Source organism: Nyctereutes procyonoides, unplaced genomic scaffold (genome assembly GCF_905146905.1).
Source record: "Nyctereutes procyonoides isolate TBG_1078 unplaced genomic scaffold, NYPRO_anot_genome, whole genome shotgun sequence".
In the NCBI taxonomy this organism is placed as follows: Eukaryota; Metazoa; Chordata; class Mammalia; order Carnivora; family Canidae; genus Nyctereutes; species Nyctereutes procyonoides.
Window position 1 is genome coordinate 21,784,128 of NW_026575133.1, and position 27,627 is coordinate 21,811,754.

At 40.0% G+C, this 27,627-nt stretch overlaps 1 protein-coding gene, 1 long non-coding RNA gene and 2 other non-coding genes across 4 annotated transcripts in view; 1 reads left to right on the forward strand and 3 right to left on the reverse strand.

The window, feature by feature from the left end:
* Window positions 1-19,681, reverse strand: part of EIF3A (eukaryotic translation initiation factor 3 subunit A) — a 37,142-nt gene extending 17,461 nt beyond the window's left edge. Inside the window, exons 1-9 of the mRNA XM_055300312.1 lie at window positions 19,421-19,681; window positions 13,013-13,203; window positions 12,705-12,841; window positions 12,133-12,296; window positions 9,615-9,814; window positions 6,999-7,207; window positions 4,246-4,417; window positions 1,690-1,794; window positions 1,210-1,308 (exon numbers count right to left, since the gene is read on the reverse strand). Coding sequence (XP_055156287.1) covers window positions 1,210-1,308; window positions 1,690-1,794; window positions 4,246-4,417; window positions 6,999-7,207; window positions 9,615-9,814; window positions 12,133-12,296; window positions 12,705-12,841; window positions 13,013-13,203; window positions 19,421-19,469 — 1,326 coding nt within the window. The 5' untranslated portion in view covers window positions 19,470-19,681. The remainder of the gene's footprint in view (window positions 1-1,209; window positions 1,309-1,689; window positions 1,795-4,245; window positions 4,418-6,998; window positions 7,208-9,614; window positions 9,815-12,132; window positions 12,297-12,704; window positions 12,842-13,012; window positions 13,204-19,420) is intronic.
* On the reverse strand, window positions 177-305 carry LOC129494031 (small nucleolar RNA SNORA19). Its single transcript, XR_008661287.1, has one exon. It is a non-coding gene; the product is annotated as a small nucleolar RNA SNORA19 (small nucleolar RNA).
* On the reverse strand, window positions 1,450-1,579 carry LOC129494032 (small nucleolar RNA SNORA19). Its single transcript, XR_008661288.1, has one exon. It is a non-coding gene; the product is annotated as a small nucleolar RNA SNORA19 (small nucleolar RNA).
* A 79-nt stretch (window positions 19,682-19,760) lies between the features above and the next one.
* Window positions 19,761-26,378, forward strand: LOC129493798 (uncharacterized). Its single transcript, XR_008661212.1, has 4 exons — window positions 19,761-20,167; window positions 21,721-21,840; window positions 22,982-23,128; window positions 25,671-26,378. It is a non-coding gene; the product is annotated as an uncharacterized LOC129493798 (long non-coding RNA).
* Window positions 26,379-27,627: the final 1,249 nt, after the last annotated feature.

A 27,627-nucleotide genomic window follows, 5' to 3' on the forward strand; every position in this document is an offset into this window, starting at 1 on the left:
TTCAAGGCTACCAATCCCAAATGCTATGCTTTGAATCATCACAGCATAACATTCCTCAGAAGCATAATACTTTCAAATCCTAGTTTTATAAAACAAAAAGCCCTGAATGGCCACATATTTGTAGATAAAGACTTGCTACTTACCTAATTCATCTGAACACTTTCAATAAATTTGTTATGTGTCTGAAGGAGACTGGCAGCATTACCATTTAGTTATACTGCTAATTAACCTTCAACTATTTGTATAGCACATAAGAAATAACACTGCTCACATATACAAGAAAAGCAGGTCAATGAAATGTGCACAAATACTCCAAGTGAACATATCATAAAAGCCCCCTCCCAATGAAATAAACGGAAGACAAAACAGGAACACTGAAGCCATATCATAAACAATAATCTTCAAACTTACATAAATCATACTAAAATATTTTTACCAGTATTTCCTTTGACTAACAATAAGTAGTGTAAAAGAAAAGGTTCTCCAATCACTACTGGTATTCATTAATCAATCTTTTTTTTTTTAAGATTTTATTTATTTATTCATGGGAGACAAGACAGACGAGAGAGAGAGAGAGAGAGAGAGAGGAAGAAACACAGGCAGAGGGAGAAACAGGCTCCATGCAGGGAGCCCGACCTGGGACTCGACCCCAGGTCTCCAGGATCATGCCCTGGGCCAAAGGCGGTGCTAAACCACTGAGCCACTGGGCTGCCCCATTAATTCAATCTTAAAGAGCTATTAAAGCTTTAAATGTGTAAGCTCTGTGACTAATTCCACTTCCTAGACTACAGAAAGCCACAGAAGTATGCAAGAATACATGTATGTAAATATTCACTGCTGCAACATTTTCTAACAGCAAAAAAAAAAAAAAAAAACCCCTAGAAATACAGACTTCCATCAGTAGAGTCTGAATACATAAATCACAGTACCCTTTAGACAATGTAAAACCACGTAAGTATTAAAAGGAGTAAGATCTAAATGGCTAAAGAGGAGAGATGTACAAAGACAAAGTTATACAATAAAGGAGGAAAAAGCAAACTGCATAGAATAATTGTTTTTCAAATCAAAGACAGACTAATTTTGGCAAGGACAGAATTTGGTGAAGTGTTCACTTCTTAGGTGATGCTAAAACTTTTTATTTTTGTGATAAAAAAAAATCAAGGGGAGAAATTCCTGTTCTAAATAAAACACTCATTTAAAAGTGTCTACCTGCTGCAGAAGACGGAGTATGGTATTGTTTTGCAGCTGTGGAACATACTGTTGCAACTCTGGTTCCTTTTCGGGTTGTTCCCTAACCCAATTTAGAACCTGTAAAATCCATTACATTGAAAGAGAATTACACTTTCTAAGTAACACTCAAACATTTGTGAAATTTTCCAACATTTTTTAAATATATAAAAGCATCCCACAGAGAAGGGAAATACACATGTAATACAAAGCTATATCGAGACTTGTCTGAAGGTGACTGACAGCAATGGCTACATTAGTCATGCTGCTAATTTACCTCCAAAGATTTTATTTAGCACATCAGAAATATCTTTTCTCTTGACATAAAGAAAAAAGACAATGAAATGTGCATTAAATTAAAACATATAGGGAAATTCTTCTCTCTCAATATAAATACAATCTGAAATAGCAAAAAGGCCAGCTATATGGTAGCATAAACAAAACTAAAATACAAAGTCTTACCTTTGTGACTCTCTCACAGAGTTTTAGGGGGTTAAATTCTACTTCCAGCCAATTGTAAAGGTCTTTCACTTCAGGGACAACATACTGTAGTACGTTGAATCTGACCTACAATAAATAAAAGGTTTAATTAACTGAAAGGAATTTTCCAACTAGATTTCCAGTTGAACTGAATGTAAGTAAGAAAGATTGGAAATAGATTGGAAATCTAGAAAATGTCTGAAAAACCAGCCTTACCCTTTAAATTTATCAGAGGAATTTAAAGGAAAACTACCTTTGTATCTCTAACCCCAAATTATGCATCTACCTAGAGTAAAAAGGTCTCCAAGAGCTTAATAAAGATACAAAAACTCCTAAATCATGATCAATAAAATATTTGTAAAGACAACTCATAAGGCCAACCTAATGTACTGGTAGTAATAAATATAATACCACAGCTTACAAATAATTGTAGCACATACAAATTACCATGACAAAACTACTCATAATAGTCCTAAACTAGAAAAAAAAAATACAAATAAGGAGACGTTCTTATACAGAAATGACCAAAGAAAAACCAACTACATTCAACATGTGAATAAATATCGCAAAAATAATGGTAAGAACAAAAACTTAACATATTATTACATTTATAGAGAACTTAAATCTCATACAAAGTACACAAGCAAGTTAATATGTGGTTACCAATCAGAGCAGTGGCTATGGGGGAGAATGAGGAGTGGTGACTAGAAACCACCTTATGAGAATTTACCCAATTACATTTATGATTTATATTCTTATACATGACTAGAACACAGCTAAGGGTGCCACTGCATAACCGTTCTTAAAAGAGGCAAAAAGTGTCCTAATTTCATAAATCTCAAAACTGCCCATAAGTGAATCTTCTCTTAGCTAAAAGCTATAAACTAGGGCACATAATGTGTTTGGATCTTTATCCTTCATATGTTGGGAAATACTTGCAAGTACTTGAGTGTGTCCCATACAGTCCTATGAGTAACAAGACAGGTAAACAACAGTGGATCCTATCTCCACACACAGACACTCTAGTCTGCATCTCCAATGCAAAATGGGTGCACGAATGATGTCCCACACTTCTTAAAAACTTCTCCTTGGAAGGGCCCCTACGTATTTATTGAAATTAGCTGTGGTATAAACATTCAAATAAAATTCTCCCAGCTTTTATTCCTAACAATAAGTTATTCTTGAGGGATGCCTGGGTGGCTCAATGGTTGAGCATCTGTCTTCAAGCTCAGGGCATGATCCCAAGGTCCTAGGATCAAGTCCCACATCAAGTTCCCTACAAGGAGCCTGCTTCTCCCTCTCCCTATGTCTCTGCCTCTCTCTGTGACTCTCATGAATAAATAAATCTTTAAAAAGAAATTATTCTTGATTCTCCATTTAGCACCCCTTCCCCCAAAAAAGAAATATGCTAAGACGGGCTACTGTAATCCGTTAGAGTATATTTCTCACTAAAATTTCTAATTGGCTTTCTGCATTAAGAACCAGTTGCTAATGAAATTGGGGGCATACAGAGAAATACTGTTTTACAGATAAGGTTGTTTTTAAAAAATGACCACAAAGGGAATTTGCCTTACTACTGTAATAGAAAAATATCATAGGAGAAAACTACTTAGTTCTTAACCAAATCTGCCAGAAAAGTAAGGCCTTTTCTCTAGCAACTGTCCCTCTTTTTTCGTTGTCTCAAAGTAGTTTACTGGAGGTCTTATATTACAATAACTACTAAGTCAGATTACCGAGTCAGACTCCCTAAAGTCTAAATCCTTTTAGGTGTTACTTGCCTAGCATATGATAAACTTCCACTAACTGCAAAAGTCCATCAGCATAAAACACCATAAAGGTACACCAATTTTAGGTTCTATATTCTAAAACTAATTATTGTATGTAGTAGGTACAATCTAGAAACTATATATATACATATATATATATATACACATACATATACATATATTTATTTTTTTAAGTTTTAAGTAATCTCCACACCCAGTATAGGACTCAAACTCACAACCCCATGAGATCAAGTCACAGGCTCCTCTGACTGAGCCAGCCAAGTGCTAGTAGGAATCTGCATTTTAAAGAATACTTCACAATTTCATTGCATAGCACTGATCAAGAGCCGCTACATTAGTAACATAAAGTGAATATTTAAAAAAGAAAACACTGGAAATCGTTTCACTGTCCAGAATCAAGCTTAATTTACACCTCACGCTTTCGTATACTGGTCACCCTACTTCTACCATTTGTCAGCTCGATTAGTTTTCCTGCAGCCCTCTGAAATAAGGCCTGAACCTTCTTACCCACCGTAACTTTTTTTTTGAGTGGTCCACATTATCTCTCAAAGGTAGTCCAACTCTTATTTGCAACAATGAATTTAACTCCAGCCCACTCACCACAGAGAAATCACCTTAAAAGAACACTGTAGTGACTTACACCTGTAGTTCTAAAACTAGTCCATCCATCAGAACCGCCTGGCACAAATAATAAAACCTGACCATAAAGCCTTCTATTCTGAGTTTGAAGAATGCTTGAACTTATACCAACCATATCGTTTATAAGGCCAATTCGTGTTGGTGGGGCTTGAAGACCGAGCAATGTTGCAAGGCGACGTTGTTTTTCTACTATAATGCCATCCATATCCAAAAGTCGAGCAATATCAGTACGCTCAGGGGTAATAGGGATGGAAAGAGTGGCCAAAAGGACTCTGGTAGACATTCTGGAAACAAAATTATGCATCTGTTAAACTCATAAATATTTGTCACCTGATAAACACACTTTAATTGCCTGGTAAAATACGCCAGTGACAATATGTATACCACCATAACAGACTGTATTCATATATGTTATTCATCAAAGCATTAGATGAAGAGAAATGGACTGTACTAAAATACTTGGGAGAATCAGAACTTTACCCACCCACTTACTATTGTCAGTATTTCCCAGCTATAGAAAAAGACAGGATTTAAAACGTAAAATATAGATACATTTTATACCTCGTTTTCCTTAGAAAAACAGGAAGCTTTTAAAATTGAGGAGAAAGTGACAGTTAAGAAAGGGAAAAAACTTACAAGGACCATTAAGTGAATACGATGGGGGGGCATGTGTGGTGGGACTAAACCTTAGCTTCCTTAGAACATAAGAGGAGGGCAGCCTGGGTGGCTCAGCGGTTTAGCGCCGCCTTTGGCCCAGGGTGCGATCCTGGAGACCCAGGACTGAGTCCCACATCAGGCTCCCTGCATGGAGCCTGCTTCTCCCTCTGCCTTTGTCTCTCTGCCTCCCTCTCTGTCTCTCATGAATAAATAAATAATATCTTAAAAAAAAAAAGCTAGAACATAAGATGAAAGTCAGGTTGAATTTGGAATACCATAGGACATTAAGGAGAGTGTGCTGTGGAGCACAAGGGTCAAGAGTTAGAATCTCAGCTTCACCATTTCCAAGACTGGAACCTAAGGTAAGATACTTAATTTTCAGGAGGCTATTGTAAAGATCAAGCAACATAATGTACATAGAGCTAAACAGCCTGATGTTTATTGTTATAATACTGTTATCACAGCACTTTCTAAAGAGATGGTAGAGGGCTGCTCAGGTGGCCTAGCAGTTTAGCACTGCCTTCAGCACTGCATGTGATCCTGGAGACCCAGGATCAAGTCTCACGTCAGGTTCCCTGCATGGAGCCTGCTTCTCCCTCTGCCTGTGTCTCTGCCTCTCTCTATCATGAATAAATAAATAAAATCTTTTAAATAAATCAACAGATAAAAAATAAAGGGATGGTACAGAAGTACATGGATTACGTAAGACAGTGAGTGACATAATGAACACTGTCCTTAGAGTTTCAAAGAAAATATACTAGGAAAATTCAGTTGGTTCCATACACTGCTATAAAGCTAAAAGAAAATTTCATGTATATAATTCTACCAGCGGCCAAAATAACATAGTCTACAAAGAGAAAAAGAGAGTGATGTATGAGCTTCCTGAGTCCAACTGAAACATTTAAAAAACCAAATACGATGGGTGCCTGGGTGGCTCAGTCAGTTAAGACATCTGCCTTCGACTCAGGTCATAATTCCAGGGAGCTGGGATCAAGTCCCACATCAGGCTCCCTGCTCAGTGGGGAGTCTGCTTCTCCCTCTGCCCCTCCCCCTGCTCACATGCGCACTTTCTCAAATATATTCATGAGACAGAGAGGAGGCAGAAACATAGGTGGAGGAAGAAGCAGGCTCCCTGTGGGGAGCCTGATGCAATACTCGATCCCAGGACCCCGAGATCACAACCTGAGCCAAAGGCAGATGGCTCAATCACTGAGCCACCTAGGTGCCCCAAATCTTTAAAAAAAAAAAAGACTGAAATAGGCTACATGTTTTATTAAAAAAAATAAAGTGGGGGATCCCTGGGTGGCGCAGCGGTTTGGCACCTGCCTTTGGCCCGGGGCGCGATCCTGGAGACCTGGGATCAAATCCCACGTCGGGCTCCCGGTGCATGGAGCCTGCTTCTCCCCCTCTGCCTGTGTCTCTGCCTCTCTCTCTCTCTCAGTGACTATCATGAATAAATAAATAAAATCTTTAAAAAAAAAAAAAATAAAGTGGTTTTTAGATTGCTAGGTTATAGACCCCTTTTCTGTATTCAAACACACGCTCAGGTTTTTTTTTGTTTTTTAAGATTTTATTTATTCACTCATGAGAGACATAGAGAGGCAGAGACACAGGCAGAGGGAGAAGCAGGCTTCATGCAGGGAGCATGATGTGGGACTTGATCCCAGGTCTCCAGGAACATGCTCTGGGCTGAAGGCAGGTGCCAAACCACTGAGCCATCCCGGGATCCCCTCAGTTTTATTTTATAATCAGAAGGGGAAAAAATACTTGATAGCATTTATTTTTAAAATTTTCTTACTTAAAAAAATAAATAAAAAATAATAAAATAATAAAATTTTCTTACTTAACCTTAGACTAGATTCTAAATACTGTATACAGATAGAAAGCTCATACCGTAACACTAATCTGATTTTTCTCAATCAGGTTTCTGGAAGAGGTAGTTATCAAATGACAGTTATTGAAGACCAAGAATACTACCAGAGAACCACCATGTCTGGAGACACTTCTGACAGTCAGAAGTGGAAGAGTTGCTACTAGCATCCAGTGGGCAGACTAGGAATGCTGTGAAACATCCTAAGTGTAGAGTCCCCCACAAAAGTAAATTATCTGGCCCCAAATGTCAGTGGTGCAGAGGTTGAGAAACACTAACTTGGAACCATACCATTTAAGAAGTTGTTTCATAATTTCAATATTATCTAACATTCTTACCTTTGCATCTCTTCTTGTGTAAGATTCTTTCTCATTTCTCTGGATAGATGGTAAAGACGATGGAGTGTAGATGCATGAAAAAGAGCATTTCCAGATTTCCAAAACACAGTTGAGACTTTATTATAGTAATTTGCCATCAACTGAGGTTTAGGTGGTTTTTTAGACAAGGTGAATAGTCCATGAATATCTTCCACAGCTTTGAATGCTTCCTAAAATTAGTAATGTAAGTTAGTCACTGTGTTCTAAATGATAAATATCAAATCCAAATCTCTTTATGAAAGCTCAAACACAAAATATTGACTAAAAAAAAAAAAAAAACACGAAGTAAAATCCCTTTGTGTGCTTCCTTTTATTCACCTACAATACCTGATATATTTCAGAAAATTGCCTTTATCACAAAAATACTAAATCCTCAAATTTCTTAGAATTAGATAGAACAGACTTAAAAAAAAAACAAAGTGCACTGTCCTTTCTGCCACAATGTGTGATTTCACTCAGTTCAAAATGCTGAACTTCAGCACTGATGCTTGAGAGAAGCTTTTCAAGTAAATAAGGTGTATTTGAACATGTGCCAATTGATATAAATAGAGGCTTTTGCTTTCTTTGTCCCTCTTATGGTAGTAGCAGGGTGAATTTTGAGGTGGTGCCAGATATCTGTAAGAATATATATCTGTCCCATAGAGGATTTTGTAAAATTCATTTTATTCAGTCTTTCTACTAGTTAGCCCCAGCCTAAAACATAATTAGATAAGCTAGAACGATCTTGACAGCTTTGTCAACTGTGCTTTAATTTGCAAAGGTTATTTTTAAATCCCATTCTTTTGACTGTCCTAAAGATGTTTCAAAGTATACTTTTAGGGATGCCTGGGTGGCTCAGAGATTGAGTTGTCTGCCTTTGGCTCAGGTTGTGATCCCAGGGTCCTGGGATCGAGTCCCACATCAGGCTCCCTGTAGGGAGCCTGCTTCTCCCTCTGCCTATTGTGTCTGCCTGTCTGTGTCTCTCGTGAATAAATGAAATCTTAAAAAAAAAAAAAGTATACTTTTAGAAATTCAGTTATATATGCTTATAAATTTTTCCATAACAGATCATTTTAATTATTAAACGTGATCAATTTAACAGAAAACATATCAATGCATTCTTAAGGATTAGAGAAGGGCTGACTGCAAAGGAACACGAGGGAGTTTTGAGGAAAAGCTTAATTATGGTGCTGACTGCATTTGTCAAATTTTAGGATGAATTTTGCTGAATGCAAATTATACTTTAATAAACATGGCTTTAAAAAGTTTTTTAAAGTTTATTATCATCACACTACTTGGCAGAATATATAGAAAAAATCTGGAAAGACATAATACATAATATAGAGCTGTTTGAGTAACAAGATAACAGATGAATATTTTCTTCTTTCTACTTAACTATGTTATATAATGAGTGTGTCTGTCTTCTATAGAACCTTTTTTCCTCATTATTTCATCAGGTAGTGTTTTAAAGGTGTCCCTACAGAAAGGAAAATACTTTGGAGAGCAGGAAATCACATTTTCACTCAGCTGGAAACAACCAATCCTCTTCCTCTATAATTTCATTAGTTTTTTTTTTTTTTGGCCAAACATATAAAAAGGTTCAAATCAGGACTACAAAATCGCATGAAAATGTCTTTTCGGAATTCTTAGCATAAAAAGCCCAAGTGGTGGACACATCTCTCAACACCACTGAGATCATCTCCAATGTAGGCCCTTTTCCGTGCATTTACTAAGCCAAAGCAACACTAAGATATCTAGGAGACAATCTAATGCAGCGTTTCTCATACATCCGCAGTAAAGGGGACAAGTTTTTTTTTTTTTTTAAAGTCATTTGAAATGCTAGTATCAGTACATGAAAATGAGCAGATTTATTATTTTTTTTAAATTTATTTTTTATTTTTTTATTTATGATAGTCACAGAGAGAGAGAGAGAGGCAGAGACACAGGCAGAGGGAGAAGCAGGCTCCATGCACCGGGAGCCTGATGTGGGATTCGATCCCGGGTCTCCAGGATCGTGCCCTGGGCCAAAGGCAGGCGCCAAACTGCTGCGCCACCCAAGGATCCCAGTTTTTTTTTTTTTTTTTAATTTCCAACCTACTGCCAGCATTACTTTTATGAAATACAGCAAAACTATGAAAAAAAAAATAGAAAGACAAGCTCAGTTTTTCTAAACAGAGTAAACATAAAATTACCATGAAATTGTTACCTCCAAAAACAAATTAAGTAAATTAAAAAAGAAAGCCCATCTTTAGTAAATGCATACATTCTCCACTATAATCATTTCATCCTGGACCAGTACATAGTTCACAAACATTAAACCATATTTTGAGCAACGAGGATTAACTGTTTTATATGGAAAGCCACCAGGTCCAAAAAAGATTACCTGATTTGGCCCAGATTTCACAGCAGGCAACTAGAACCAAAATATCCTGAGACTGCCTGTCCAGAACTCTTGGTTATCCATTGGACAATCTTAAATTTCTCAGTTATCTAATTGACATTATCCAATAATAATCAAGATGAAGATACTTATTAAAGAAAATAAAAGTACTCTGGGTTATTAGGACTACAAAAGACAGCAAACAGTTCACAACATACCTGCCATAACTCCATACTGATAGCACTGTCCAACTGAACAAGTCTGGTTTCCAAATGCATGGACTGGCTTTCTGGATTATTAAGATTGATTGCTGTACTTTGATTATGGTGGCGTTGAATCTGTGACAAGTGCATTCTCAAATTGTCACACAGCTTACGGAATTCAGCCTTACGAGTGTACTGGAGGCAGAATTTGAAAGCTATAGACATAATTTATAAGATATATTAGGTACTTTCCAACATCATCAAGTATGTGAATAAGGTTTATTTCAAATATTAAAATCAGTTATTTTAATAAGATTTACCAAAATTATAATCAATCAATCTTTAAAATGATCAGAGTCCTCACTCACTTAATCATGTGTCCAGACCATCTTTTGAACATAGTCCTGGCCTAGCTAAAATTTGATTCTGGGGTTCTAAGAGAATTTACAAATAGAAAACTATCCAAATTAAGGTGTAGGAGAGACTCACCTTTCAAACACTTAACCACTTCAAATCCTAAAAGAACAAAAAAATCCTAGCCTAAAATATAGCCTTGCTATCTAACAAATTGTGGGCTTATGTTAACCTGATTTCAACTGTGTACTAGATGTGTACCCTAACTACTTGCTCTGTCATTAAAATAATTTTCTGCTGGGAACCCTGGGTGGCTCAGCGGTTTGACGCCTGCCTTTGGCCCGGGGTGCGATCCTGGAGTCTCCGGATCGAGTCCCGCATCAGGCTTCCAGCATGGAGCCTGCTTCTCCCTCTGCCTGCGTCTCTGCCTCTCTCTCTCTCATAAATAAATAAATAAATATTTTTTTAAAAAAATGATAATTTTATGCTGTCATATATGCAATATAACAATTGTTTCAAAATACCTTTGCTCTTAAAATATATATGTGTGTGTGTGTGTGTGTGTGTGTGTGTATTTCAACAGGCCCAAAACAAAAGGACGCAGCTTAACTTCAAGGTAACATTTACATCAGTAGATATCAAAAGACTCAAGTTTACTTGTGTTAAATGAAAATTCATATATGCTAGCCATGTAAACAAAACAGAACAGGTTCTAATACAGTAAAATATTCTTGAAGTCACAAGTTGATAAACAAATGCCAATCATTCCTCATATTGGAAAGAATGACAATATAAGGTTGTACTAAAACCAAAGTAAAAAAAAGCCAAAAGCCACTCTTAAGTCATATATATCCTATTTACATATAGTTAAAAAGCTGCAATAACAGCAAGGTAAGTAACAGTAAGGAAAAAGATCCAGGATTAAGAGAAAGGACATTATATGGTTCAAGATTCAAAGTAGTTAACCTTTGAACAAGGATTTGAACTGCATGGGTCTATTTATGCAGATATTCCCAATAAATACAGATATGTAAAGTTTATTTTCTCATTATGATTTTAACACTTTCTTTTCTCTTAGCTTACCTCTTAAAAATACAGTATATAACATATATAACATACAAAATAAACAGTCAATCAACTGTTTTATGTTACCAGTTAAGGTTCTGGTCAACAAGAGGCTATTAATAGTTAAGTTTTTGGGTAGTTAAGTCATAGGCAGACTTTCAACTGCAGAAGTGGAAGCAAAGGGGTGTGCCCACAAACACTTCTAACACCCCCAAGCTGTTCAGGCGTCAATGGTATATGCAGTGTAACAACTGAATTTTTTTAAAAAGATTTTATTTATTTATTCATAAGAGACAGAGACAGAGAGAGAGAGAGAAAGAGAGGGGGTGGGGGCAGACAGAGAAGCAGGCTCCATGCAAGGAGCCTGACATGGGACTCGATCCCAGGTCTCCAGGATCAGGCCCTGGGCTGAAGGCAGCGTTAAACCGCTGAGCCACCCGGGCTGCCCAACAACTGGATACTTTTTATGATGATGCAGAGTCATCAAGATAACTTAGTCCTGGGGCAGCCTCAGTGGCGCAGCGGTTTAGCGCCGCCTGCAGCCCAGGGCCTGATCCTGGAGACCCTGGATCGAGTCCCATTTCGGGCTCTCTGTATGATGCCTGCTTCTCCCTCTGCCTCTCTCTCTCTGTCTCTATGAATGAATAAATAAATAAAATCTTTAAAAAATATTAAAAAAAAAGATAACTTAGTCCTATATTCAGTGATACTGTTTAAGAATATAAAAATATGTATTTTTAAAGGAATCCTAGAAGTTCAAAGCTTCTAGGATTCTCCCCATGGCATGGTGGAGAATATGCATAAATGCAGTCAAAAGCAGGATTTAAGTTTATCAGAAAGCCGTCAAGAAATTCCAATTATTTTTTTAGTCACCTGGAAAATCCCAAAAATGACTTTGCCTTTCAGATATCCATGAAATGGATTTCATATAGAATTACCCTAATAAGTAAAACAAATATCTTATAGTCACTTACTATTTAAATGAACGCCAAACATCTTTCAATAAGAATAAAAACTATAAAATAAGTAATATGGATAAAAACAGGTTAACTTTGTCCATCTTTTGCAAAATCTTTCCCTCAAAATCAATTTTTCAAATCAGTTTTCATTTTACCTTGTTGAGCAATATCATGGTAGAGGCGCTCTACTCTAGAATTGTTTCGAAGAAGGTCCAAACACTGTCTATATGATTCCCAAAGGAATTTAACCCATGGAGTTAAAAGAAGTCTGTCGGTACGATCCTGAGTGTCTTCACCACTTACAGCACTTAGGAGAACACTAAAAAGAATAATAAAATCAAATTAAAAAAATAAAAGTTCACAACAACTTTAGACATGATTTTGTACTTTGTCATAGGAGTAAAAAAAAAAAAAAACAAATCAACAATAGTATAAAAAAAGTGTGAATTCTTTCTACAGCTTTTGGACACACTAAAGCTGTCACTTAGGTGTTCAAATATTTGAATCCTCAACCCGTATTACCATCATTTAGATAAGTATCTGCTTCCTATCTGAAGGTGTGACTTTCCACTGATAAATTTTCTATAGTATGGTTTTGTTACTATACATTTAAAATTCCAAAGAGGAACATTTTTTCTAATAAACACTTAAACTTCAAATGAGGATGATGGAGACACATGTAAAGAAAAACACTGAGGAAAATGTATCAGCAATTTAACTTACATACCTCTCAGGTGTCTGAATATTATCCAGATCTTCTATGTCTAGAACCATCTGCTGAGACTCCTCTTTAGCAGCCTCAGTTTTTTCCTCTGCCAATTTCAAATATGCCCTAACAACATCTTCTAGAGATTTGATGTTCACCTAACACACAAAAAACAAAGAAGAGAGAGAACCTGAAAATACCTTCTCAACAAACCATAAAATATTTTAAGAGCAAATTTTAGGATATAAAGTATATTAATTTTGAAAAGCAAACTCCTCTGATACTTAAAAAGCCTTTACTAAAAACATAAAACCCAGCTCTTTTCATACCTGTTGACAAATGTTCTTATACTGGTATAATCCCTCTTTAGCTAAATGGCTCTTGCGAAGATCCACGCAAAGTTCCAAGTATTTCAACATAATTGGCTCATGTATCTTTTGCCATGTTCTGTGTTTCTTACTTTTCATAACATCATAAAGAACATCCAAAGCAGGCTGCTTTTTTCCAACCTCAAGAAATTCTAGAAAAATAAATCAAGACAATTAAAATCAGGTATGTTTGCTATATACAGCAGTCCAAATCTTGCTTAAATTGGCTATTTTAATTTCTGAACTCACTACCATCTCTTTTTAGATTACATTTATTTTTTAATCTAAAGCCATGCCAAAATTATCCATGTTAACACAATGAAAAATTGGTACTATCTCAAGATGCAGCCTACTGATAAAACTGGATTTCACTCAATTAAACTGTACCGAATGTGTCCTTTTAAGTGACTGGAAAGTTCCAGAAATTGAGTTTATGAGGAGGAAAAAAAATCTTTCCCCAACAAACACAGTAAAGTCAACTATGACCCTTCATTTCAGTCACAGTGATCTGGACAAGGAATTTTTCCTAGTTTATACTAAGACTCCAGGCAGAAAAATCATGATTGTCAATTATTACACAATTAGATTGACTTTATCACTTTATTCCTTTAAGGGCCTACTTTCGGATTCTCTGTTCTGATCACTCTCTATTGCAATGTATCTAGTCTTTTGCTAATACTTCACTGTCTTGATTACTACAGACTTAAAGGCTTCAAACCAAGTAGTGTGACTGCTTCAATTTTGTTCTTCAGCATTATTTAGCTTACTAAATTTTTTACCTTTCCATATAAATACAGAATTAGTTAATATCTACAAAATAGCTCACTGGAATTTTCATTCAAATTTTACTGAATCTATATTATCAAATTTGAAAGAATGGGCAATTTAACAATAGTCTTTCAGTCAATAGTCAATAGTCAATAAAATCTTTTAAGATTTTATTTATTTATTCATGAGACACAAAAAGAGAGACACAGGCAGAGGGAGAAGCAAGCTCCCTGCGGGGAGCCTGATGTGGGATTCAATCCCAGGACCCTGGGATCACAACCTGAGCCAAAGGCAGAGGCTCAACTGCTGAACCACCCAGCAGTCCCAATAGTCTACCAATCTATGGAATATCTCTCCACTCATTTTTCCAGTCTAAACATGAAAAAAATATATATATTAAGACAAACCCCAAATGAGGGACCATTCCACAAAATACCAGGAAACCTGTCAAGGTTATCAACAAGGAAAATCTAAAAAACTGTCATAACAAGTGGAAGTATCTAAGACGACCGGACGACTAAATGTAATATGATATCCTAGATGGGATTCTGGAATTCAAAAAAGGACATTAGGGAAATATGAACAAATATGGACTTTCGTTAACAATAATGTATCCATACTGGTTACGGTTTACATGGAAACACTATATACTATCTATGCAGTAATTCTGTAAATCTTGAATTTCTAAAATTAATTTTATTTTTAAAAACAAAATTTTAGAACACATACCAAAGAAAATTATATTCTTAGGGAATTTACTACCACCTAAACGTGAAGGCATTCTGTCTGTATGTGGCAGTATTTCAAAATGTAGTTCTAATCTCAGGTTTTATGTATACACTGCTCATTTTGAAATTCAGTCAAAAGGAAAGACTGCTCTGTAACCATATTTCTGACAAAGGTTAAAATTTAGGTTTTTTTCTCATCTTTTTATTTTCTTGTGCACAAAACTTAAAAATGGGGAGAGCTATTTTATTTAACCTAAGTCATCTAGTTATGTTCAACTTAAAATTCAGTTAACTGCCATATTTTACACACAAAAAAATCTTTCCACTGAACATTTGAAAGATAATTTGGGGAACCAAAACACTAGTTTACACTATGAAAGGGTCTTAAAATACTATATTTCTATTGCTAAAAACCGTTATTTTCTGAATAAAAAAATCTTTAGCAAAGAATTATTTTTAAGAATAAACACCATACAGCATTATAAACCATGTAACTCTGTACTAGGCAAACAACAGGCAGAAGAGTCCCTTATTTGGGAGTTATACGAGGCCTACAACTTAGTAATTATTAATTTCTTCTCCCAAAGAGCACATCTTTCAGGAATGTTGCTTCTGAACATTACTTCTTCCAGGAAAACTACAAACAATATTCCAACTCTGGTATATTAAAAAGTTTGCAACAAGATAAATCACAAAATATGTTGAAATAAGTATCTTTACACAATACCCTGTAAGTCACCCCATATCAAATCATATTCTTCATGTGCAAAACAAAACCCTCTTCAATAATTCAAATCAATGTCAACATTAATCCTGCCATTACAGGGAAAAGTCCATTTTCTTTTGAGTCCATTTTATTACAACAACAAAAAAACACCCTACAAGAGGAAACAAAAACGTAACACAACTAGATACTTTGTTAGAATAATAAGCCTTTTCTGTTCTAGGGGAGGACCTAACCTATCTTCCTGAAGCATACATACACAAGGTTATTTTCTAAAATACAATAGTACCTTAGGTGTTTTTAACAACTATTTAACAGAAAATGTCTCTATAAGCCAAAACTTTGGAAGTAAATGTTTTTAAATTTACCATTCACATTAAATAAATAGCACAGCAGCAGCATCAAAACAATTATATCCAATTCCCAGTCTTACATTGAGGTTTTATATTGTTTATTATTGTACATAATCAGTCAAAATGCTTCTAACAGATCAGGCACAAATGGAGTTAAAGTTGACAGCTAGCCCCAGCGTGGTGATGACAAAAATAATAAACTGTCTAAAAATAATTCACCTACCCAATCTCTTATTTTTATTTTTTTTTTTTATTTATGATAGGCACACAGTGAGAGAGAGAGAGGCAGAGACACAGGCAGAGGGAGAAGCAGGCTCCATGCACCGGGAGCCCGCGTGGGATTCGATCCCGGGTCCCCAGGATCACGCCCTGGGCCAAAGGCAGGCGCCAAACCGCTGCGCCACCCAGGGATCCCCCAATCTCTTATTTTTAAATAGGGGAGTGTGATTTCTTAAGATCATTCTAAAAAAATCTAAAAAATCTTCTTTAGGTATAGAACTAAAGATAATTTTCACTTCCTAAACAGTCAATCAAAATTTAAATTCCAAATTCCACTGCCAAAATCTGAAACAGTAGGCTCAAACAAACCAAAGCATATGCACTAAAATATTATTTTTTACAGGGCACCTCTACCATCACCAAGAAAGAAGGCAAACATGGATACCAAGGCAAGGATGTATGTATGTATGTATGTATGTATGTATGTATGTATGTATGTATTCTTGAGAGACACAGAAAGAGAGAGAGAGAGAGGCAGAGACAGGCAGAGGGAGAAGCAGGCTCCATGCAGGGAGCCGGATGTGGGACTGGATCCTGGGTCTCCAGGATCAGGCCCTGGGCTGAAGGCGGCACTAAACTGCTGAGGGCTGCACATGTTTTTATTTTAAAGGAAAAAGAATGCAATGGCAAGTTATTATAAACCATGAGGGTGAGCTCCTGTCTTTACCCTGATTTACATACGAGAAGAATGTAGTTCCTCTGAATTATCTATTAAGGGGGAAAAAAGGTTTTGAGGCTAGAAAGAAATAACACATGTTAAAGGCTCCATTGCAATGTTAAAAAAAAAAGTTCATTTCTGAATTGATATTCTTGAAATAAAGCTTAAAATCCGGAATTATAAGCTATTACTAGAAGGATGGGCATTCTGAGTTTTCCTTTCAGACACAATGGCAAACTGTATCGAAAAAATTTAGGTCTGTCCTTCGATATTACTAGCTTACTTGTACAACAGACCAAGTAGATAAGCTACAGTGTTAAACAACTTTATAAAACACTGGTAGAATCAAAATTAAAAGGCTGTTACAAGATCAGGAGCAATTAATTCCAAAGAACTAACAACATAATCTGGGGCTTTTTCCAAATGATTTCAGTGTATGAATTTCTTGCCTCTAACTGCTGGGCCAAGTTCTCATCTTCCTGAATGATTACTATAATCGTCTCCAAAAATATTGTTCTGAATTACAGATTCAGAGTTACCTGGAGAACTATTCAACTTAAATTTACTCACATTTTATTAAGACAATGCAATGGATTAATTCTAAATGTGTTTGATGCTACAAATGGTATAGATAAAATGTTGACATAAAATGAGATTATCTCTACCGAATGGAATATGCTTTTATAATCCTAGTTTTGTAAGCAGTGCCGTGTGTCATCCACATTCTGCTCACTTTTAACACTTACAGACACAATCTCATTCACAAGATCAAAGGTACAGAAATTACTCGTTGAATGCTAAGCCCTCTACTACAGAAACACCCAACATACATTTTAAAAGGACTGCAGCAAGGAGTCAGTACAGCCTTTTAAAAAACCGACACAACCCCCGCCAGGGTGCCCCTTGCTCACGTTGCCTACTTTCATTTCAGATGCTTTCTCCCAACTTAGAAAATGTGAAAAAAGATTTAAGATGTTACACATCCAAAAACCCTTCTAATTAAAAAAAAATTACTGACATACTAAATAAGCTTATATGACCATTAAGAGGGAAGAGTGATGAAAGAAACAAGGCCTGAACACATCAAAAGTGTAATATAATATTTAGACTATGAAGATTTCAGTGCTTCAGCCTATTAACATGGGAAAAACACTTGTCAGTAAAGCAAATGACTGTAAAACAGATCTACAATAGCAATTAGAACAGTACCTGAATCCAAGTCACTCTATATACCATAAGTTTCTAAACATAAGGAAAAAAATTAACTTTACTACAGTTCATTTTGTAGTGATAAATTCCCACTTCAATCTATTTTCTTTCCTAGAAATCAATGTCCTTAATTCTTGCCTATTTTAACCATGAGATCACTGGTTAAAATGACTAGCCATCAGATGTAAGTTGTAGTTTTAAACGACTTTAAGACAGATGCTGTACTCGAATCCAAATAATATGGAATTACCCAATTTCACACTCTTAACCCCCAATTGCTACTTTTAAAATAACAGACATGTTATTAAAAAAAATTTTTTTAAGTAACCTTTAGTCCTGATAGGTTATCAGGAGTATTCATTTTATGTATTGACTGAAATTGGCCAATTTTTCCCAAAAGGAATTTTTCAAACAAGTCAACAAATAGAACTTCATAAACATAAAACTCTAAGAGACACAGTGTAACAACCTACAGCATGGGTTAAGACCCAAAGCTTGTTTAGGTAGAGGAAGGTGAAAATAAGAGCTATGGACGCTCTACACACTTAAGAAATTGTTGGGCTTAAAAAACTCTAAACGAGAGAAAGTTTTTTTTTTTTTTTTAAGACCAGAGCAATGCATGATACATTTGCAGCCCCATAATGCCAACGTAATAAATGCCTCTTGAACAGACCCGCACAGGCACAAGTTTTCCCTAAAGGGCCTGTAGCTTAAACACACATGGAAATAAAAATCGCAGGCAGTAGCCGCTGCAGCGAGGGGGGGAAAAAAAAAAAAAAGAAGACGACTGATCTGCAAGTCTAGAGACCTCGGTTCCAGTCTCCTGGCTCAACAACTAACTCCCAGAGTGACCTTGGGTAAACATTCTCTCTCTCTCTCTCTCTCCAGGCCTCAATTTCGTTATCTTTAAGAGAGAACCTGAAGTCTCTCTCTCACGGTATTAACTCTGTTCCAACTTCATGCGGCTTAGAATAGGCTTCGGGGCGGCCGATAGTCAATGCCAGGAAGAACAGATAACAGGTTAAATGGGTCAGCGTCTCCGCGGCAGAGCTCCGGGGACTGGGGGAAAGGGTGCGTGGACCCTGACCCAGCAAAGCCCGGCGCTGGATTTGGGGGGCGGAGGTGCCCGCGGGAGGGCCGGGGGTGGGACTGCCCGGCTCCCGGCGCCGGCAGGAGGTGGAGTCGAGGTTCTCGCGTGCATTGTCCCCGGGAGGGAGCCATGTTTCTTCCTCCCCGGCACTCCCAGATGGCGGCTGGGGGCGCGGGGCCTCAGCAGCCGAGGGCCCGGCGGCCTGGGGCGGGGGGCGGAGGCGGAGAAGCGGGGGAAAGGAATTCGGGCCCCGGAAGCCCGACTAGGGGCCGCGGCCCGCGAGACGCACCAAGAGGCGGCGGGGGGGGGGGCGGGGGAGGAAGAGCCCCCCCCACCCCCCCCCCCGAGCGACGGTTCCCAGGTCCGCGCCTCCCCCCCGCCACGGGCGGTCGGAGCGAGAAGGCAGACCGTGCCCACCACGGGCCGGGGCGGCGGCTGGCAGGTCGCATCGACCTCTCGGGCCGCAGCCGGGCAGCAGAGCGGCGAGACGCAGGCCCGGGTCCCTCGACCTCCGAGGCCGCGGGCCGACCCAGCCCGGCGCGCCCCGATCCCCGACTCACCGTTGGCGCGTTTGAGGGCATTTTCCGGCCTCTGGAAATAGGCCGGCATCTTGGCGGCAGGCTCGGCTCACCCGGCGTCAGCGAACTCCTTAGTGGCCCGGGCCGGGAGGGGAGACGAAGGGGAACCAGCGCGAGGCTCCACGCGCCTCGCCAGCAGTCGCCCGCGCCCAGCCGGCCAGAGACGGAAAGGAAGGAGCCACGTGACCCCCGCACGGCGGCGCCGCCGCCGCCCAGGCCCCGGATGTAGGGGGGCGGTCCTGCGCGCGCAGGCGCGCTGTCGTCGCGCGCGCCGGCTGACGTGGCGGCGGCGGCGGCGGCGGCGGCGGCGGCGGCGGCGGCGGGCGCCCTCCGTGCGGGGCGGGCACGTTGCGGGGCAGGTGCTCAGGCCCTTCGCTCCTCGAGCGAGAGTCGAGCTGGGAAAGGTGAGGTTTGGGTCGGAGCCTCTGCCTGGCGAGCAGGAAGGCGTCTGCACCGGTCTGGGACCTGCTTTGTGCGCAGTCATGCAAAGTTGCAGTCGGGTCCCATCCGCCCCGGGAACGAGCTGAGCTGAGCTGAGCGAGAAGGCCTCGTCCGCCCGTTTATGGGAAATGCAGCGCGCCGCGGCGGCGTCGTAGTGAGCTGCCCCGCGACGGTCCCCCGGGGGCAGGAGGGACGCAGTAGATAAATCAGTGAGCTTGTTTCATGTGGGCAAAATAAAAAAAGTCGCTGACACAAAGGTTGCCTGGGGAATGGGGACCCTCGGAGAAGGTGAGTTTTGAGCTGAGACCTGAAAGATGGGGACGAACTGGGGACAGTAATCTGGCTTTGCATCATGTTGGAAGATAATGGGAGTGTTGTCGCCTTCACGTTCTGCTGAACATAAACGAATAATAATAAGTGTTCCTGGGGGGGTAGGGGGGATCAATTTCTCAGGCCCTTTGCTACAGCCCTTTATTACTGATCAACAATCTTAAGTAATGTTCGATCATTAACATTATTAACTATTAACTATTAACACCCAGAACCTGAAAGCCATTTGAACTGATTCTTAGTTAACTCAAGCCCTATGAAATTAAGGCGGGTTCAGGAGAAAAATTAAGAAAGCGTCAATGGAATAAATTGTTGCAAATTTGTTACCCATTTTGTGGTAGTGGATGGGACATGAGAACGAATGGCAGAGTTCTCTACGAGGGGACAAGGAACCCACAGTCCACACACGAGAAAAGCATCTTCCCCTCGTTCTTTAGGCCTCAGCAAAGAGGTTTTTCTATTTAGATCTATCACCAAAAAAGAAAGGAAACTCGAGAAATGGAGACACAGATACAAAATACATCTCAAATTCTAGAAGAAAAAAAAAAAGGTTGTTTAAAGATTAACTTCATAGAGTTCTTCCTCCAAAATGGTTGGGCCACTCTAAATGTCTGAACTTACTCCCCCAAGATTAAGAGCCAGGCAGAGTGGAGCAACAAGTACTAAGAAGCTACGGGAACTGTTTTATGGGGCAGGATCAAGAGACTCGTTCCTGTATATGGTAATTAGGTCAAAATTAAAGAGCTAAACATAAGAGCAAATAACAGCTCAGCCTTTTTTTTTTAAGATTTTATTTATTCATGAGAGAGGCAGAGACACAGGCAAAGAGAAGAGAAGCAGGCTCCATGCAGGGAGCCTGACGTGGGGGGGGACTGGATCCTGGGATTCTGGGATCACGCCCCAGGCCAAAGGCAGCGCTCAACCACTGAGCCACCCAGGCGTCCCAAATACAGCTTTTAAATGCTGTAGATAGAAAACTATTTAGTAGGCCATAGAGAAATGTAACAGTAAAATAAAAGGATACCTGACCTAAATAAATATCAGAGAAAGCTTTCCAGCATTCTTTATTTATTCATGAGAGACACACAGAGAGAGGCAGAGACACAGGCAGAGGGAGAAGCAGGCTCTTTGCAGGGAGCCCGATACAGGACTCAATCCCAGGACCCCGGGATCATGACCTGAGCCAAAGGCAGGTGCTCAACCACTGAGCCACCCAGGCGTCCCTCTTTCCACCATTTTCACTCTTTTCATTATCATATCTCAAAGAAGATGGTAAAATGATCTTATTACTCATTACATAGTAGAACTAAAACAAGACAAATACTAGAAAATTTGGAGAAAAAATGAATTCAATATTTCTGAATCTTCATTCTTTTCTCTTTCAAATTAAAGTATATGAAGCATTTGGTAATAGCCAATAATCATTTTAATGCATCGAGTACAATTATTCAGTGTCTAGTACTATATTTGTGAATAGTCTCAACTTCAATAATAAATTTTATTAAATTCAGCCAATAGGATTAAGTACCAGCTAAAGGCCATAATACTGGACACAAAAGATGCAGGTTGCCTATTTTCAAGGAGTTGATGTTTCACTGGTGAAGATGGATGAGTACACAATGAGGAACAAGGTAGGATCTATTCTGAACCAGGAGCAAAGCATAATTACTTGTTGATTGATACTTCACAGAAAACAAGCAACCTGAATATGCTAGAAGCCACTTTAGGAAGTGGTAAAAGAAAGTGATCAGGCTGGTGAAGATTTTTTCTCTATCAAGTTTCTTTTGTACTACCCATGACAATAATTTTTCCAACACAATGTTTGGGAGTTTTGGGTGGAGCAAATAAGACTCTAAAAAAAAAACAATTGTTAGGGCCACAAAAGAAGTACTACATTATACATATTTGCAACATAATATAGTTTGAAATCAAGTACCATGTTTTACAGTTTACAGAATGTTTTCATGTTACTCATTTTGTTTACAAGAATTCTGTAATGAAAAAAAAAATTCTGTAATGAAGTTATTTACACTGATAAACTAACAGTTCCAGAGAGTTAGACTATGGCTCACAGTTACTCCTTCAACAAACTATTATGGGGAGAAAAAAAAAAAAACCATTATGGAGTACATACCCTGTGCCAGGTACAAGAATTAAGCACCTGATAGGTAGGTGACAGCATTGAACAGGACAGACTTGGTTCCTATCTTCTTGGACTTTGCAGCCTAGAGAGAAGAAAGACTTCAAACACTTGCCAGAAGCTTCTTGAAGATGAAAACACCACTCCAGGCCCCCATCATCTTTCCAGATCCGTCTCTCCCCACACTCAGTGTCTTTCAGTGCTTTAAACAGCAGTTTCCCCCACCTCCAACCCAATGAATGCCATCACTTCAGATGAATTATTCTCTACCACTACTCATTCCTTGCTCTAACAACCTATTTCTCACATCGTCACTATCTCCAGAATTCTTTCCTAGTCCCCAGCTTAGTTTAGATGCCAAGGCAGGGAGCACCAATAACATCCTGTCTTAGCACTGATCATACTTCAATGTAATTATATACAGACTATAAGCTCAGAGAATGGAAGCTTTTGTATTGTTCACACTATATCCCCAATGACTGACAGCATTGGGCAGATGAGATACTCTCAAAAAATGCTGGAAAGATGAATAAATGAATCCCCATATAAAGATTTATATAAACCAGTTTCTACTATACCTGTGGGGAAGTAACAAGTGTGAAAGCTCAGTGTGTGTCTTCTTTCATTTATAGAGCATCTAGCTATCTACATGGGGGCTCTCAATCTACTTTAAGCCCCCGCATGCAGATGCTGAAGAAGAAACAATAATGTTCTTCACCCAAAGCTAATTGCACTGGTTTTGTACCAACTGTACTGAAGTTCATTTGTGACTTTCTCAGGTCAGTGTTCAAATATTTCATGTTTTCCTGTACTTGTATATCCCTTCTCTTCTTCCTATCCCACCCATTGTTACCTGACCAACCCCTACAAATACTTCAAGCCTCAGCTCAAAGGCTTCCTCTGCCAAGCCTTTCAGCCAGTGGGGGGCTGACTTAAGTGCCCCTTCTCTTGTGCTCTCTTCTCAAGCCACTGTTACTCAGGCACCATCTCTGGACACTCTGCTGCCCCAGCAGCTCTGTCATGGGGTGGCTCTATTCCTCCTTCAAACCACTGGTGCCTGGAGGTTGATCAATGACTGACTAGCTCCTCCCCCCTAGCTACTTCTAGACCATTCTCTCCTCCCTTAAACTGTGAATATTGAAGTTCCTGCTACCAGACAAGACCCCTGTGATTCCTCTATGTGACAGTCCTCTGTAGGCATCTACAGATTGCCAGGTTGCAACCCCTCATTCCTTGATTCTTTTTTTTTAATTTTTTTAAAGATTTTATTTATTCATGATAGAGATTGAGAGAAAGAGAGAGGCAGAGACACAGGCAGAGGGAGAAGCAGGCTCCATGCCAGGAGCCTGACGAGGGACTCGATCCCAGGACTCCAGGATTGAGCCCTGGGCCAAAGGCAGGCGCCAAACCGCTGAGCCACCCAGGGATCCCCTCATTCCTTGATTCTTATAACTCTCTGTCACTCTCCAACACTACCGTGATAATTATTAGTGGTTTCCATACCCATGTAGATGATCCTGCTGATATCCTGGCCACCTGGCCATCACAATTGTGTCCTCTACTTTACCTCACTCACTCATACACATGGTGATGCCCTAGAGTCTAGACTAAGAGCACACTTTTTTTGTAAAGGGCTAGCTGGTAAATATTTTAGGCTTTGCAGGCCAGGAGGCAAGATCTTCAATTCTTGGAACAACTCTTCTTGCTGAAAGAATAGTAGTCCTTGTATGTATGTGTGTATGTTACATTTAAAAATGTAAACACTAGGGATCCCTGGGTGGCGCAGCGGTTTGGCGCCTGCCTTTGGCCGAGGGCGCGATCCTGGAGACCCGGGATCGAATCCCACGTCGGGCTCCCGGTGCATGGAGCCTGCTTCTCCCTCTGCCTGTGTCTCTGCCTCTCTCTCTCTCTCTCACTGTGTGCCTATAATAAATAAATAAATAAACAAACAAACAAACAAATATTTTTTTTTAAAAAATGTAAACACTAGGGCAGCCCTGGTGGCTCAGCGGTTTAGCACTGCCTTCCGCCCAGGGTGTGATCCTGGAGACCTGGGATCGAGTCCCACATCAGGCTCCCTGCATGGAGCCTGCTTCTCCCTCTGCCTGTGTCTCTGCCTCTCTCTCTCTCAATCTCTCTCTCTGTGTGTGCGTGTCTCTAATAAATAAATTAAATCTTTAAAAAATGTAAACACTAGGGCACATGAGAGAACTGGCTCTGCCTTCTGCCATCTACCCACCCACCTGGTTCTGTACTTAACACTCTGCCTCCCTCCTGTTACCCTGCAGACTCTACTCCTGTCTAAAGCTAGCCTTTTGTACTGGCGCACTGGACTTCTCATCTCCTCTCACTCTAGCCTCCCTGAAACACTTTCTTCACTTGGCTTCCAGGATCACCTTTTCCTGATTTTCCTCTCATCTCTCTGACTCCTCCTCAGTCTCTTTGACTAGCATCTCATCATCTCTCTGACTTCTGAGGTTGAAAAGTCCCAGAGCTCAGCCCCTAGACTTCTCCCCTCCTCTAACTGCATCCACCTCTTGATTCTAGCTCATGGCTTTAAACATCATCTCTGTGCTTACAAGTTATAAAATTACATCAGCAGTGCTCCACCTCCCTCCTGAAAGCCAGTCTCACGCCCTGATGCGTAATTGACATATCTATTTAGTGTTTGACATAGAGCATACACCCAACCCGCCCCAACCCAGACTCTTGATCTTTCTGGCCTCTGACGTGCTCCTCCCATCATCTTCCCCCTGTAAATAATGGCAACTCCCTTCTTCCAGTTGCTCAAACCAAAAATTTTGGAGACATCTCTGACTTCACTTTTTCTGCCACAGTCCCACATCCAATCAGCCCATCAGCCAGTCATGTTTCTACCACCTCCACAGCAATCACTCTGGTCCAGGTCACCATCATGTCTCACCCAGAATATGTGATTATCTGTTCACTTGTCTATTTCCCCTCAGCCCCCTTCTCTTTTACCCTCTACCCTAACAAGCAGGGAGATCTTTTAAGCAAAAGAGAGATGATCATGTCAGTCCCCTGATCGATCAAGACCCTTTTGTGGCTGCCCAGCTCATGCAGTCGAAGTCAAAGTCCTTACAATGGGCCGCAAGACCCTACATAACTCCTTCCCCTCCTCCATCCCTCCCATGACATGCCAGTATCACCTTTTCACTGCTGTCTTCCCTTAGCTCTTTAAAGTAATATAATAACCTTCCTTTCTACCATACTTCCAAGCACCCTTTCCTTTATTTTCTTCCACAGCATTGATTTAGTTATCACCATCTTATTTATATATTTCATGATCTACCCTTCTAGGATGATGGACATCGGCAGCCCGGGTGGCTCAGCAGTTTAGCGCTGACTTCAACCCAGGGCGTGATCCTGGAGAACCAGGATTGAGTCCCGTGTCGGCTCCCTGCTTGGAGCGGGTTTCTCCCTCTGCCTGTGTCTCTGCCTCTCTCTTTCTCTGTGTCTCTCATGAATAAATAAATAAAATCTTAAAAAAAAAAAAAAGATTGATGAGGACAGGGATTCGTGTCTGATTTGTTCAACCGCTGTATGTCTAGCATCTGTTAACAGTGCCTGGCATAGAGTAAGCACTCCATACATATTTGTTGAAAAAAATGACCTCGCTGGTTTAAAGCAAGCCTCCGTGTTACAATGGCCCATCTGCGTGTTGGTCTTCTCCCTGACACTGGAAGTCTCTTGAAGGTACTGACTAGAATAGTTCATCTTGGTGTATGGACAGTACCTGGCACATGGTCAACACCCAGGAAGTATTTGTTCAGCGTATGTTTCAGAGCAGCTTGATGTTTCCAACCATCTGATGATAAACATGTTCCAAAGCCTTACACTCCTCCATTCCTAACTGTGAAAGTGTCCAATGAGAGTTAGAAATCTTTTCAACAATGATGTACCAAGAGCAGATATGGGCTGCACTGTGCTGGGGCCAGGGAGTTCTCACAGAACCTTTAGGTTGTGCAAATTTATTTATTGGTTTATTTAAGATTTTATTTACTTATTCATGAGAGACAGAGAAAAAGGCAGAGACACAGGCAGTGGGAGAAGCAGGCTCCTTGCAGGGAGCCCGATGTGGGACTCGATCCCAGGTATCCAGGATCACGCCCTGGGCTGAAGGCAGACACTAAACCGCTGAACCACCCAGGGATCCCTTTTTTTTTTTTTTTTTTTTTTTGAGAGAGAGGGAGAAAGAGCACAAGCAGTGGGGAGGGCCACCAGGAGAGGGAGAAACAGACTCCCTGCTGAGCAGGGAGCCTGCCCTGGGGCTCAATCCCAGGACCCTGGGATCCTGACCCCTGAATCGAAGGCAGACTACTTACTGGCTGAACCACCCAGGCACCCCTAGGTTGTGCAAATTTAAAGCAGGAAATTGGAGGGCCACCTGCCTGCTTCCCTTTTCCCTCTCCCTCTGTGCGCTCACGCACTCTCAAATAAATAAATAAAAATAATAAATACAGTAAAGAAGGAAACTGGAATGCAGATTCAGTGGAGTATATTTTAAGCAGAAAGATGTCCTGGCAGCATTTGTTATTTATTGGGTGAAATGCATCTTACACTCAGGAGTCTTCACACATGAATATTCTCCCAGACTCCAGGACACGTGTGAGGAGAAGAGAAGCATGTTTGTGGGAATTGGCATATGCAGTCACACATGCCATGTTTGTCATGCCACACAGCCCAACTCCTGCTTGGGAATTTAGGAGACTATGCTGAAAGCTACACAAACCAACTAGGGCCCAAAGCAGGGTGAGTAAGACTGTACAGAGTGGTTTAGGGTGTGGTTTGAAAATTGGCTTCTTTGTTGAATATGTTAAAGATGATTAGAAGGAACTCTGGAACCACAGGGTGTGGTCTCTCATTTTGGGCTTGTGGATATTAGATAATCACATGGACCTTTTCATTGTGTCATCTTCTCATAAAGCAGCTAAAATGGCACCTCCTCAGAGAGCCCCTTCCTGACCACACAATCTAATGCTTGAGACCACCCTATTTTCATTCTCAGCAGAGCACTTATCACTAATGGATAAATTTCATTGTTTCCTTGGTTACCCCCCTGTCTCACCACATTAGATGGTAAGCTTTAAGGGGCCAAGTTTGTCATGTTAGCCACTATAGCTCCAACTCCTGGAACTATGCTGGACACAGGGAGGTGCTCCACATGTAAATATGTGATATGTGAATAAATAAAGGAATGGAGACTGTGATAGGAGATTCTAAGAAGCCCATGAGATTTCCACTCCCTAATGTACAC